This window comes from Macaca fascicularis, chromosome X (genome assembly GCF_037993035.2).
Source record: "Macaca fascicularis isolate 582-1 chromosome X, T2T-MFA8v1.1".
NCBI lineage: Eukaryota > Metazoa > Chordata > Mammalia > Primates > Cercopithecidae > Macaca > Macaca fascicularis.
In genome coordinates this window covers 135718156-135733871 of record NC_088395.1, presented here as the reverse complement: position 1 = coordinate 135733871, position 15716 = coordinate 135718156, and the positions used below count along the sequence as shown (strand labels likewise).

The following is a 15716-nucleotide window of genomic DNA, read 5'->3' as shown; positions in this document are numbered from 1 at the left end:
GTAGTAGTTTCAATGCATTTTTCTGATAGCATCTCAGAAAGAGAATCACATACTGTGGTATACAATGTAATAAAAATTTTGTTATTACTGCTTGTCTTCAAATCACAGCTTTATTATAAATGAAAGTGTTTTCTATTTAAAAGGTAAGAAAATGACATTCTCCATTAGAATTGTAGGAAAAAAATATTTTTTAGAAAATACTGCTTTGGCTCTTTATTAACCTCCCTGTTTTTGGCTTATCAGGAGGTATTAAATATTAATTAGGTTATTGGTTCGGCACAGGATATTTTATAAATTATCAGTCCAGTCAGAAATGGATTTTCTTTACAGATACTTTAGAAAAATGACAGTCAAATTAAAAAATTGCCAACTTGTTCTATAGTCACAGTAACACTTCTTTTTGCTGCTTATGGAGTGTGGTCTAGGAAAATTTCATAAGGAAAGACAGCTACTCATGATTTTTAATTTCCATGTTAGTACTTAATTGCGTGATAACAGCTAATTTTTTTTTTCTCGGCTTACTGCAACCTCCGCCTCCTGGGTTCAAGTGATTCTTGTGCCTCAGCCTCCCAAGTAGCTGGGATTACAGGTGCACACCACTATGACCGGCTAATTTTTAATGTTTTTGGTAGAGATGGGATTTCACCATATTGGCCAGGCTGGTCTTGAACTTCTGACCTCAAGTGATCCGCCCACCTTGATCTCCCAAAGTGCTGGGATAACAGGCATGAGCCACTGCGCCCAGCCTAATATTGATATTTTAGAGTATTACATTCTTAGTAGAGTATGAAAAATATGAATTAATACATCATTGGTAAAATTGATAAACTGTAAAATGTACTGATGGGTTCTTCTTGACTATAGAATTAAAATATTTGAAACCACATATATTTATGCACTTAGGAATTTATTACTTCCTCGTGCACTTAAAAGACTAAAATGTTCTTTTCTTATTAAAATTTTAATTTTTTAACAATAGGGTCTTTATCGCTCTTGCCCAGCTGGAGTGCAGTGGCATGATCACGGGTCACTGTAGCCTAAAACTCCTGCACTCAAGCAAACCTCCCACCTCAGCCTCTGAAGTAGCTAGGACTACAGGCACATGTCACTGCACACAGCTGGCCTTTTCGGTTTTTGTGAAGATGGGGTCTCACTGTGTTGCCCAGGCTGGTCTTGAACTCCTGGGTTCAAGCAGTCCTCCTGCCTCGGCCTCCCAAAGTATCAGGATTACAGGCATGAGCCACTGTGCCTGGCCACAATTATTAATAGTTATATTTAAAGAGACCAGCATAGCACTTGACTCAGAGTAGGCGTTCAGTGAATAAATGGGCATAGAACTGTTGTATTTAAGTTTGCTTCCATCCCATAGACTCCTACAGTTGGACCAGATTTGGATAGAATGCGAGCAGATATGCCAGTGGGTTGGAGTTCATTTTAATTTTCCTTTAATCTAACTTTTTCTAAGGTTAGACTTTATTTGGCTATCATCCCTGCAGCTTTTATTTATTCATAAGCTTCAATAGCCAGTTATAAATGTGTTTTATTATGCAGCAATAGTGTTCGATTTGGTACCTTGAACTGTTGTAACAATCTGACATAAGATACAATTAATGCACTAACGGGGTGCATTTAAGGTATTTATTCTTACGCATTACCTTGTGAGGAAGTGATACAACATTTTCTTTTTTTTCTTTTTTTTTGAGACGGAGTCTTGCTGTGTTGCCAGGCTGGAGTGCAGTGGTGCAATCTCAGCTCACTGCAACCTCTGCTTCCCGGGATCAAGTGATTCTCCTGCCTCAGCCTCCCGAGTAGCTGGGACTACAGGCCTGTGCCACCACACCCAGCTAATGTTTTGTATTTTTAGTAGAGATGAGGTTTCACCATGTTGGCCCAGATGGTCTCGATTTCTTGACCTCATGATCTGCCCACCTCGGCCTCCTAAAGTGCTGGGATTACAGGTGTGAGCCACCGTGCCCAGTAATACAGTAGTTTCTAAACAGCAATACTTAAGCAGCAGCAGTTACATAAAAGCATCATAACATTTAATACTTGTTTGTGAAATGTAGGACATGTTTATTTGAATATTAACTCTCATATAATTGCCTGTGTGCATTTTAGTATAGACTGCCATTGCTTTTTGTTAGTATGATAGAGATTCAAAAGTGACTAGGAACCTGGGAAATATACTGCAGAATGTATAGGTGAAGACATCGATTAAAAAAGAGCAAAGGTGAAACAGTGTCCATTTTGTTTTACTAAGAGCTGTAGAAGAAAATTCTGACCTCGTAGAACTTTACCTACAAATTCAGAGGCACAAATGTGGAGTGGAGTTTTTTGTGTGCCCTTGCTCATTCAGCTGCTTTTGACTTTCAACCATAACAGGCACAGACCTTCTGTCATTCAGACTTAGGTAGGCTTAGTGTCTGGGATTTTAGTACATAGGAAATGTAATGTGGATCCTCTTTAATCTCTTTCAATAAGTCACTTCAAGTCTACTGATGCTTTCTCTGCCTTTTGAATTGATGCTTTGAAGCTGAGTATTGGAGCAAAGGATATTTGAACTTAGTGCCCAGGATGATTGATATTCACCACACACTAAGGGGCAGTGCCGCTCACTGCAAACATTACATCATTTATTAAAGGTGGAGATACATATCCTAGTATTCAAAAAGTGAAACTTGAGTGACTTTGCTTTGAATAGAATCATAAACCGTTAAAAAGGTATGGAGAAGCAAGGCAGCACAATTTTGTTTAAAGTGAAGCTGAGTCTGTAGCTTAAAACAGGACTTGCAAACTGTGGCCCACCACCTGTTTTTGTGTGGCCTGAAAGCAAAGAATGATTTTTATATTTTTAAGTGGTTGAAAAAAATCAAAAGAAGAAGGATATTTTGCTGCAACATGTGAAAATGATACAAAATTCACATTCTAGGGTTCATAAGTATGATTTTTTTGGAAAATGGCCACACATTTGTTTATGTATTGTCTTTGGCTGTTTTCATGCTACAATGGCAGAGCTAAATAGTTGTGACAGAGGTTGTGTGGTCTGCAAAGTCAAAAATATTTGCTGTCAGGCTCTTTATAGAAACAATGTACCAACACCTGGCTTAAAAGTATGTGTAAGAAAGGTGGAAAGAATTAGAAGGAAGGGTTGATACAAGTGTTACACAATTCTATAAGAAATGGGTTAAGTGAAGGATGGGTGTATAAAGGAGAGGATATTTAGCCTTAAAGAGGAGTATTTGGGGACCTAGGGGTGACTGTGATAGAGGCATGGGAACTTCCTTGAAATATGTGAAAGATTGTCATATGGAAGAGGAAATCAGCTTGTTCTCTAATGTCTACAAAAGTTAGACCTAGAACCAATTTTTGGAAACCATGAGGTAGCAAATTATAGCTTTGCATAAAGGAACATTTTTAACTTGTCCAAAGTTGGAATAGCCAGCCTTGTGAGGTAGTGAGTACCGCATCATTGGAATAATTCAGACAGGCTGTACAAATAATTAGCAAGGACCTAGTAGTAGGGATTCAAACGTCAACCTGAATGACTTTTAAAATTTCCTTTATGATTTTATGAACTACTAGTGAGAATCTGTATCAAGAAAAGATTTCTGAGTACATACTACACTTTTGATTACATCACTCCTCCTGCTCAAAAATTGTTTATAGGATCCTTTTGTCAATGGAATTAAGTAAAAATTTTAAGTTCTTTGTTCTTAGTTCCCAGGTTCTTTACACAGGCACACATTGGAGATATTGCAGGTTCAGTTCCAGACCACCACAATAAAGCAAATGTCACAAGAAAGCAAGTCACATGAATTTTTTGGTTTCTCAGTGCATATACAAGTTTTGTCTATAAGGCGAGCAATAGCATTATGTCTAAGAAAGTACTTACTTTAATTAAAAATACTTTACTGCTTAAAAATGTTAACAATCATCTGAGCCTTTAGCAAGTTGTAATCTTTTTGCTGGTGGAGGGTCTTGCCTCAGTGTGAATGGCTGCTGACTGATCAGGGTGGTGGTTGCTGAAGGTTGGGGTGGCTGTGGCAATTTCTTCAGAGAAGACAGCAATGAAGTGTGCCACATTGATTGACTCCTCCTTTCACAAAAGATTTATCTTTGGCATGTGATACTGTTTTATAGCATGTTACAGTAGAGCTTCTTTCAAAATTGGAGTCAGTCCTCTCAAATCTTGCCAATCCTTTATTAACTAATTTTATGTATAATTCTGAATCCTTTGTTGTCATCTCAACAGTGTTCACAGCATCTTCACCAGGAGTAGATGCCTTCCCAAGTAACCACTTTCTTTGTTCATCCATAAGAAGCAACTCCTCATCCATTCAAGTTTTATCATGAAATTGCAGCATTTCAGTCACATCTTCAGGCTCCACTTCTAATTCTAGTTCTCTTGCTATTTCCACCACATCTGCAGTGACTTCCTCCACTAAAGTCTTGAATCCCTCAAAGTCGTCCATGAGGATTGGAATCACCTTCTTCCAAACTTTTGTTAATATTGACATTTTGACTTCCTTCCATGAATCACAAATGTTCTTAATGGCATCTAGAATGATGAATCCTTTCCAGAAGCTTTTCAATTTACTTTGCCCAGATCCATCAGAGGAATCACTATTTATGGCAGCTATAGTCTTATAAAATGTATTTCTTAAATAATATGACTTGAAAGTCAGAATTACTCCTTGATCCATGGGCTGCAAATGAATGTTGTATTAACAGGCATGAAAACCATCAATATTCTTATATGTTATCTCCAGCGGAACTCTTGGGTGACCAGGTGCAATGTCAAAGAGCAATAATATTTTAAAATGAATCTTCTTTTGAGGAGTAGGGTCTCAACAGTGGGTTTAAAATATTCAGAAAACTATACTATAAATAGTGCTGTCACCCCAGGCTTTGTTGTTCCATTTCTAGAGCTAAGGTAGAGTGGATTTAGCATAATTTTTAAGGGCCCTAGGATTTTTCAGAATAATAAATGAGCATTGGTTTCAATTTAAAGTCACCAGCTGCATTAGCCCCTAACGAGTAAACATGTCATTTGAAGCTTTGAAGCTGGGCATCCGCTTTTCCTCTCTAGTTATGAAAGTCCTAGATGGCATCATCATCTAATATCAGGGTATTTTGTCTCCATTGAAAGTTCATTGGTTAGTGTGGCCACCCTCATCAATTATCTTAGCTAGATTTTTCTGGATAACTTGCTGCAGCTTCTCCATCAGCACTTGCTGTTTTCCCTTGCACTCTTATGTTACGGAAACAGCGTCTTTCTTTAAACTTCATGAACCAACCTCCGCCAACTTTAAACTTTTCTTCTGCACCTTCCTCACCTCTCTCAGCCTTCATAGAATTTTGAAGAGTTAAGATCTTGCTCTGAATGAGGCTTTGTCTTAAGGGAATGTTGTGAATGTTGTGGCTGGTTTGATCTATCCAGACCACTAAAACTTTTTCCATACAGCAATAAGGCTGTTTGACTTTCTTATCACTTGTGTGTTCAGTGGCGTAGCACTTTTTTTTTTTTTTAATTATACTTTATGTTCTGGGATACATGTGCAGAACATGCAGGTTTGTTACATAGGTATACATGTGCCATGGTGGTTTGCTGCACCCATCAATCCAGCATCTACATTAGGTATTTCTCCTAATGCTATCCCTCCCTTAGTGTCCCACCCCCCAACAGGCCCTAGTGTATGATGTTCCCCTCCTCGTGTCCATGTGTTCTCATTGTTCAACTCCCACTTATGAGTGAGAACATGCTGTGTTTGGTTTTCTGTCCTTGGATTAGTTTGCTGAGAATGATGGTTTCCAGCTTCATCCATGTCCCTGCAAAGGACATGAAGTCATCTTTTTTTATGGCTGCACAGTATTCCATGGGTTATATGTGCCACATTTTCTTTATCCAGTCTATCATCGATGGGCATTTGGGTTGGTTCCAAGTCTTTGCTATTGTGAACAGTGCTGCAGTAAACATACATGTGCATGTGTCTTTATATTAGAATGATTTCTAATCCTTTGGGTATATACCCAGTAATGGGATTGCTGGGTTAAATGGTATTTCTGGTTCTAGATCCCTGAGGAATTGCCACGCTGTCTTCCACACTGGAGGAACTGGTTGACCTAATTTACACTCCCACCAACAGTGTAAAAGCATTCCTATTTCTCCACGTCCTCTCCAGCATCTGTTGTTTCCTGACTTTTTAATGATTGCCATTCTAACTGGTGTGAGATGGTGTCTCATTGTGGTTTTGATTTGCATTTCTCTAATGACCAGTGATGTTGAGTTTGTTTTCATATGTTAGTTGGCTGCATAAATGTCTTGTTTTGAGATGTCTGTTCATATCCTTTGCCCACTGTTTAATGGGGTTGTTTGGTTTTTTTTTCTTGTAAATTTGCTTAAGTTCCTTGTAGATTCTGGATATTAGCCCTTTATCAGATGAATACATTGCAGAGATTTTCTCCCATTCTGTAGTTTGCCTGTTCACTCTGATGATAGTTTCTTTTGCTGTGTAGAAGCTCTTTAATTTAAGTAGATCCCATTTTTCAGTTTTGGCTTTTGTTGTCATTGCTTTTGGTGTTTTACTCATGAAGTCTTTGCGCAGGCCTGTGTCCTGAATGGTATTGCCTAGGTTTTCTTCTAAGGTTTTTATGGTTTTAGGTCTTATGTTTAAGTCTTTAATTCATCTTGAGTTAATTTTTGTATAAGGTGTAGGAAGGGGTCTAGTTTCAGTTTTCTGCATATGACTAGCCAGTTTTCCCAATACCATTTATTAAATAGGGAATCCTTTCCCCATTTCTTGTTTTTGTCAGGTTTGTCAAAGATCAGATGGTTAGATGTATGGTGTTATTTCTGAGGCTTCTGTTCTGTTCCATTGGTCTGTATATCTGCTTTGGTACCAATACCATGTTGTTTTGGTTACTGTAGCCTTGTAGTATAGTTTAAAGTCAGGTAGCGTGATACCTCCAGCTTTGTTCTTTTTGTTTAGGATTGTCTTGGCTCTACGGGCTATTTTTTGGTTCCATATGAAATTTAAAGTAGTTTTTTCTAATTCTGTGAAGAAAGTCAAGGGTAGCTTGATGGGGATAGCATTTAATCTATAAATTACTTTGGGCAGTATTGCCATTTTCACGATATTGATTCTTCCTATCCATGAGCATGGCATGTTTTTCTGTTTGTTTGTGTCCTCTCTTATTTCCTTGAGTAGTGGTTTGTAGTTCTCTTTGAAGAGGTCCTTCCCCTTGTAAGTTGTATTCCTAGATATTTTATCCTCATGGTAGCAATTGTGAGTTGGAGTTCACTCATGATTTGGCTCTCTGTTTGTCTATTATTGGTGTATAGGTATGCTTGTGATTATTGCATAGATTTTGTATCCTGAGACTTTGCTGAAGTTGCTTATCAGCTTAAGGAGATTTTGGGCTGAGACAATGGGGTTTTCTAAATATACAATCATGTCATCCGCAAACAGAGACAATTTGACTTCCTCTCTTCCTATTTGAATACCGTTTCTTTCCTTCTCTTGCCTGATTGCCCTGGCCAGAACTTCCAATACTGTGTTGAATAGGAGTGGTGAGAGAGGACATCCTTCTGTTGTGCCGGTTTTCATAGGGAATACTTCCAGTGGAATAGCAGTTTTAATTTCCTCCAAGAGTGTTTCCTTTGCATTCACAACTTGGCTAGTTGTTTAGCTCAAGAGGCCTAGCTTTTGGCCTGTCTTAACTTCCTCACTAAGCTTAATCATTTCTGGCTTTTAATTTAGAGTAAGTCTTTTCCTTTTATTCGAACACCTAGGGGCCATTTTAGAGTTATAATTAGCCCTATTTCTATATCATTGTGTCTCAGGGAATAGAGAGAAGTGTGAGGGAGGGAGAGAGATGGGGGAACGGCTGGTCATTAGAGTGGTCAGAATACACACAACATTTATAAATAAAGTTGGCCATCTAATGTGGATGTGATTCGTGGTACCCCAAAATGATTATGATAGTAACATAAAAGACCGCTGATCTCAGGTCACTGTAACAGATACAGTAATGATGATTTTTGAAATATTGTGAGAATTACCAACATGTGACACAGAGACATGAAGTAAACATATCCTCTTGGAAAAATGGCACCCATAGACTTGTTCAGTGCAGGATTGCTACAGACTTTCAATTTGTAAAAGCACAATATCTATGAAGCTCAGTAAAGTGAAGTGCAATAAAACAAGATATGCCTGTACTTTGATCCTAACTTAGCTGTATTCATCACTCATGCTGTGCAACATTTCCCAAGTTGATTTCTACCAAATGTTGTTCCAGGGTGTGCAAATGATGACGTGCAGAACAAGAGTTCTGTGTTCAGATAGAGTTGGGACATGCTGATGATACTGAATCCTACCATTCACATTTCCACTCTGCATTAGAATGCTAAAAGCTCTGAGAAGTCCTATCATAAAGACATTTGTTTAACATTGTAAAAAACCAACATTTCCCATATACATTTGAACACAGGAATTTTTTGCCACAGCTAGTAACACTACAGAGCAGTTTTCTATTTGTTATTTTCCTATTCTTTTCTGTTGTCTTTATTGTTTTTGCATCTCCTCTTTTCCTCTTCTGTGCTGTTTTTCTCCAACTTCATTTTTAAATCCAGTGTGGGGAAATGGTGAGAGAAAGAGATAATTAGACTATAGAATTGTGGAAACAGTTTGAGGTCCTATGAACAATTCCCTGTAATCCCCCACAAAATAGGAAGATAAAGATGTACAAGAGTCTAGGAGAATATATGAAAGGAGAAATTATAGAAAAAGAAGTGATTTTGACATCATGAAATTTCTCATAGTCATTTCATAGTCACTTATTCAATAAATGAGTCATTTTTTATTGGTAATCTAGCCTTTCTCCTTTTAACTTCTAGTTTTAGCTAGTGTTCTGTTTATGATAATGTATGTTGCGTTAGGCAGTCATGAAGCATGTGAATAAAAAAATGGAGCTATTATCTATAGAGAACATGACATGACCTATGCTAGGAAGGTAACACCTATATCTGCCCATTCCTCGATGTCTTTCTCTAGAGTCTTAGATTATTTTTCTGTCTGGAGTAGTTATTGACAGGTTAAAAGGAATTAAGGTATGAACTAATTACACAGTCCATTTATAGTCATTTTGAGGTATTCTACTTCCCTGCATAGGAGGCTGTCTCAAAAGTATTAGTTTTTTTTCCGAATCACCCACATGAACCATGAGTATGTATCTAAAGATCTCTCCAGTCACAAGCGACTATTACTTATTGAGAATAATAATAGCCAGAGGATATAGCTTAATGATTCACGAATCAGCTTTACATAAAGACTGTTTAGTCTCCCTAGAAACCAACGATCAAATCTCATCAGGGTCAACTTAGCCCTTTCTATAATAGATAAATTGAATAACATGCTGTTTAATTTGTATGTGTGTTATTGAATGAAGCTATGAAGAATATTTGGTCTGCATACTAAAGATATCACTATTGTTTTGTTAAGTAAGGAAAATTTCAGAGTTACTGTTGGTAAATTATTTAACCCAGGGTAATTGAAGATACACAAGAAACTTGAACATGCCAGTATTATGTTAGATTATTTTTAATAGGTAAACAATAATTCATTAATGAGTATTTTTTTTTCTGGCTAGACTCTCTGGTTTTCTGCCTCCTTTCAGGTTTCATTTAGAGCCTAAAATTCATTTGCCTGGATAGTTGATCTTATTTTGTATCTTACATTTCCTATGTTGTATGTCATTTTTTTTGGATTTTATTTGGAAAGATAAAACTGAATTTTAAACAATTTTTCGTTCTTAAAAAGTTACAAATTGCCCAAGACTTAAATGTTCATTGCAGAAAATTTGGAGAATTCAGGCTAGTATCAAGAGAAAAATAAAAGTTATCAATAGTCCTACTCTCAGAGATAGCCGCTGTTAACGACTAGTAATGTTGTTAATATTCTTTTAGCTCTTTCTGTGTATATATATAATAATAATATGTGTCTGTGTATTCTATTTCCAGATTACCAAAATTTTAGTTAGTTCCCAGTTTAACACTGCTCTAAACATTATTTTGTAAATCTTTGTATACATCTCATTTCCTTACAATGAATTTCTGGGAATGGAATTTTTAGGTCAAAGGGTATGAAAATTTTAAGATCCTTCATTGAAATTTCCAATTTGCTTTTGAGAAAGGTAGTGTATTAGTCAGCTTGGGCAGCCATAACAGAATGCCACAGACTGGGTGGCTTAAGCAACAGGAATTTATTTTCTCACCGTTAAGGAGACTGAAAGTTCAAGATCAAGGTGCCAGCAGGGCTGGTTTCTGGTGTGGCTTCTCTTCCTGGCTTGTGGATGGCCACCTTCTGCACATGATGTTCTCATGTGGCCCATTCTTGGAGTGCATGCAGAGAAAGGGAGAGCTTTGATGTATCTTCCACTTCTCACAAGGACACTAGTCCTATTGGATTAGGGCTCCGCCCATATGACCTCATTTAACCTTAATTACCTCCTTAAAGTCCCCATCTTCACATGCAGTCACATTGCAGGTTAGGGCTTCAAATGAATTTTGCAGAGACATACCTCAGTCCATAGCAGATAGTAGCATTGACATTTCATCATCAGTGAATGAAAGTTCCCATTTCAACATCTTATTGTCAATACCAGATATGTATACCATATATGTATACATGCATACAAACATTGTACATATCATTGCTAATTTGATGGCATTGTTTCACTTTGCATTTCTTTAGTCATTAGTTGCAGTGAAACTTGATTTTAATGTTTGGGCTTTTTTTTTTTTTTTTGGTGAGTTTTCTATTCCTGCACTTTGACCATTTGTATGTGCATGTGTTGGGGTTGTTCTTAATTGCCAGGAAACCTACATTTTCTCTTGAGTGTTTGGCTATTCTGGCAGACATTTTTGCTTATACAGAAAAGGAATCATATCTTAAAATATTATTTATCCTTTGATATTAAACCATTATTTACCTTTAAAATATAGCAAAGTATATAGGGTTAATAATATATGAGATTCCATATTAATGAATCATGTTTAATGCTCACCATACATTCATAAAAAGTATTTATAATTTGCATGCATTGATTTGCTGACAGTGAAATATAGGTAGTGGCAAGGTTAATGTAGAAATCTTTTCAGGCATTATTTGCTCTGAATTAACAAATACAGCAGTGTTTACTCTGGTGTGGTCCCCAGAACTCTGATCCCACAAGATGCCCGGTGAGAAGAAAGTCTGTTGGTTAAGTATTTTTGACAACTGCTGCGTCCTGTATGCCTAGTGGTTCACAGTGCACATAGGAAACTGAAAGGCTCTGAGAAGCTATGTAATAAGTAAATCTGTTTACCTTTTGTAAACTGAGTACTTCCAAAACTTATTTTGACCACAGAACATCCCCTTATTTTTTTTGTTTATGTGATTTATGTTAACTTTTTATTTTGAAATATTTATACATTCACAAAAAGTTGTAAAGAAAATGTACAGAGAGGTCCCATGCACCCTTCACCCAGTTTTCCCTAATAGTGACATTTTGCAAAACTATAGTGAAATATCACCACCAGGAAATTGACATTCGTATAATCTATAGAGCTTGTTCAGATTTCATCAGTTATACATGTGCGTGCGTGTGTGTGTGTGTGTGTGCAGTTCAATGCAGTTTTGTCATGTGTAGAGTGGTGTAACCTCCACCACCGTAAGACTCTATTGTGCTATCTGTTTACAGTCACACCCACCATCTCTCCTCTCCCTAGCTCCTGGCAACCGTTGATCTGTTCTCTCTTTCTATAATTTTGTCATTTAAGGATGTTATATAAATGCAATAATATGGTATGTAACCTTTTGAAATTAGCTTTTTTTTTTTTTTAACGTAGCATAATTCCCTTGAGGTTCACTCAGATTGTTAACTATATTAATAGTTCTTTCCTTTCTATTGCTGAGTAATATTATATGATATGGATGTATCACGGTTTGTTTACCCAGTCATCCATAAATGACACTTACCCCCCTCCTTATTTTTGGTGCAATCTATTAATACTCTGTGTGAATATTTTTCAGAAAAATGGCAGTTTTGGAAATTCTGTACCACAGAAATCATACATTTAAATAGTTGTCAGCCTTTTAAAGATTATGATTGGGTTGCAGAAATTAAAAATCTTTTTATTACTTCATTTAGGAATTCCAGAGACGCTGTAATACTCTGATTTCATTGATTGAGAAAGAAAATATGGAAATTGAGGAAAGAGAGAGAGCAGAAAAGAAGAAACGGGCAACTAAAACTCCAATGGTAAAATTTTCAGCATTTTCCTAACTTTTAGGTAGATCCCATTTTTTTTTACATAATTAAAATGCCTATATTATGTTTAATGCCACAGTGATACCTATAAATAAAAGCTGGTTTTATGAAATGCTAATTTGTTTTGGACAGAAAAAGAGTTACATCACTACCATGTTTCTTATTTGTTTGTAGAACATATGGTTAGGAACTCCCTAGTAACTAGGCTCAGTATTTTAAAAAATTCCTCATGAATCTAAACAGAAGTATAATGCAAGCGAAATCTTCTGAATTGAGACTAGAGCTATCATGGGGGTAGCAGAGGGGTAAGGGTGGGATGGGATTGGGCTAAAGTTGAAACTAGGAGTTCTGATTTGATCAAGTAAGTTTTCTGATGTTTGTGGAACTATGAGTACAAATGGGAACTCTGAGCAGACAACAAAGCATTGCTTGGTAATAAGTGAACTGTTGAATTGATAGGATAACTTGATTTTAATCCAGTCAGGTTTCTTTGTATAGCTGTAATTTAAAATATTCTTTAATAGATCGTATTATTTGAGTGTGGTTAAGTAAACTGCCATATTTCATCGAATCTAAGATGCCTTCCATTGTAAGACACAGCATTATTTTATGTACCACTGAGGGAAAATGCTGCCAGGTGTAATTTGTCGTCCGTTGTAAGATGCATCCTGATTTCAGAGATGCTAAAATGTGAAAGAAATGTGTATCATAGAAGATATGAAATATGGTATGTTAAAACCTATCATAAGTTTTTAAAAAATATATACTCACAAATAAAATTTTGCCCAGAAAACATTAAGTAGTTCTTTAAGATAAGAGTACATTTATAATACCGTGTGTAAGTAGATACTTGATGACTATTTTTGATGGGTATTTTATGTCTTTTCATAAAAAGAAACATCTTTGAAGATTATTTTACATTGGGTTATATAGTTTGTTGGGCTATATAGAACATTAACTGTGAATATAACATTTAAGTGAATATTCATGTTAAAATTTTTTTTTAATGCATTTGCATCCTAGATTTAACATTGTTGGGCCATTTAAAATGTGCATATTGGAGCAGAACATTAAATCTGTTTCCATTTTAGTCACAGAAAAGAAAAGCAGAGTCAGCTACTGAGAGCTCTGGAAAGAAGGATGTCAAGAAGGTGAAATCCTAAAGCCTAGAAATAAAGTTTTAAATGGGAAACTGCTATTTTCTTGTTCCCATCTTCAAATGCTAATTGCCAGTTCCAGTGTATTCATGGTACTCTAAGAAAAATCTCTTTGGTTTTGATTTCTTGCATATTTTATATATTTTACAATGCTTTCTACCTGAAATGTGTAGCTTTATATTTTATGGCATTCTAGTATTTTGTGTACTGTATTTTGTGCATTTCATGTCTTCATCAGGATCCTCTCAGTCCTTGTTCTTTTGAAGCTTGTGCTGAGGTTTTAGCTTTTCTATGTTTTATATGCCGCTGCTTTGAAAGAGAACCTAGATTCTATAGTTGTATTATTGTTGTTTCATACTTTAAATTTATATGGCTGTGGAAAAACGAATTAAAATGATTTGAGGAGAAAGACTTTTTCACTTCTTTGTTGCTTTCTTTTCTATTGAGTCTGGGCTTGTATGTGTTACTGCATACTGTGATTAGCATAATACTTGTTTCTTTGAGGTCATCTAAATATTTTTTCCAAAGGAATAAAGGGTGAGGAAAGAAAAATATTAAAAAAACTAATATTTGATACTGTGCTTGCTGTCAGTATGCATTACATTTAAATTATTCTCTAAATATTCAAGTGGGAAAATATAATAAAGAAATGTCTATAAGAAATTTAATTATTTCCTGTTTTTTTGTGCAGTAGAAAGTAGTTGTGTTTACTGAATTGTATTGTTTACTACTGTGTATTTGGTTCAAAGTTAAAGCTTTGCTTGCTGACTTGTGTGTGATCTTCTGTCCCATAGAGCCAGTTCAGAAGGGCCTGGGTGTAACATGTAGAATTATTAACAATTAAGTTTAGAGTATGAAATAAGCACTATGCATGCAGAAGGGGGGCTGCGTTTGTCACTAATACAGTTATGCTCAGGTAACAATCTCAAAAGTGTCAGAGGTTTTATACACCAAGAGTTTTTTTCTTGCTCACACTACATATCTCATGCAGGACAGAGGGATGTGGGAATGGGAAGGGATCTGCTCCACATGGTAACTCAAGGTTCCAGGATGACTAAGGCTCTGCTCTTTTGTGGCTGCAACGTCTGGAACATGTGGCACTTAGGCTCTTTACTGCCTCAGCCCAGAAATGACATGTGTCACATCCACTTATATTTCATTGCCACCAAAGTAGTCCTGTCATCCTATATACCTGAAAGAGGGCTAGCAAATGTAGGGAAATAAATGGAACGTCTTACATTACTGCCTCTGTCACAGAGACTGTCAGTTCAGGAATGAACCTGGGTCTATTACATGAAACTTTTAGTGTGGAATTAATCAGAGTCTGGGTCAGATTGTAAGAGAGCAGGGAAAATGGATCTGAATCTAGTGTGAAATACACAACAAATAAGTAAAGCTGAGAATGCAGGATAATGTTAGTTACCAAAACAAGGTTTGGACCACTAAAGAGTTGTCTCTTCCCCCTTCCAAGATCTTTTTGCATTTCCTATCAGACTCTCTTTAGTGTACTACTAGCAAATTCTGGGTAGCCCCTGAGTGTAAGTCAGCATTCTTCACATCCTCAATCTTCATAGAGGTTCTCCAACAGAGGAATAGATCTTCTAGAACAACAACCGACTGTCTGTGGGACTCTTCTAAGTCTCCATTCATTGTCCGGATTTTATATCTCTTACTGCCATGTTTCTGGTTGGATTATTTTTACTGTTTCCACTATTAGCACTTAGACTCTTGTACCCTGTTGGGGGTTGGGGTAAAATTGGGATTCTATTAAGAGACAAGATTGGGACGATATTAGGGGACCCAGGGATACCCAAATCTATCCTTGGCTTAACTGCCTTTTTTGTAAGGAAGGGAGGTTAAGGTGAGCAAAGTAATACTTCACTAGCTGGTGCTTTGGCTGCAAACTCCAGAGCTCTTCAGCCCAAAATCTAACCTTGGAATTTTCTACTCCAATGATATGAATAGCTGTAGTTAGTCGTCTGTGCTGGGGAAAATGATACCAGAGACTTTTACTGATAACCCCAAGTTGTACGCAGTAGAAAACAGCCTAATAAGGGTCTGGACTCTCATCAGTCAGTTCAGCCTTTCTTTTCCTAGGGAGCAGTGAAGATGGCGGGTGGGAGCTTGCACAGTTAGGGTCTTTGAACCCCAACACGGACATTTAATAATCTCTAATTCTCATTCTTTCTCTGGTAATCCAAAGGGGTAGGTAGCTGAGCTAATATGTGATTCTCTACCTTAGGGGAG

At 36.7% G+C, this 15716-nt stretch overlaps 1 protein-coding gene across 8 annotated transcripts in view; it reads left to right on the top strand.

The window, feature by feature from the left end:
• The window catches only part of SMARCA1 (SNF2 related chromatin remodeling ATPase 1), a 76539-nt gene extending 62661 nt beyond the window's left edge, over positions 1-13878 (top strand). For 2 of the 8 annotated variants that reach the window (XM_005594532.5, XM_005594531.5), the window contains 2 exons: positions 12193-12303; positions 13404-13878. In XM_005594532.5, the coding sequence (XP_005594589.1) occupies positions 12193-12303; positions 13404-13475 (183 nt within the window). In that variant the 3' untranslated portion in view covers positions 13476-13878. Of the gene's footprint in view, positions 1-12192; positions 12335-13335 lie in introns of all 8 variants that reach the window. The other 6 variants (XM_045383807.3, XM_005594536.5, XM_065538390.2 and 3 more) reach the window with 3 other exon arrangements.
• The last annotated feature ends 1838 nt before the right edge of the window (positions 13879-15716 follow it).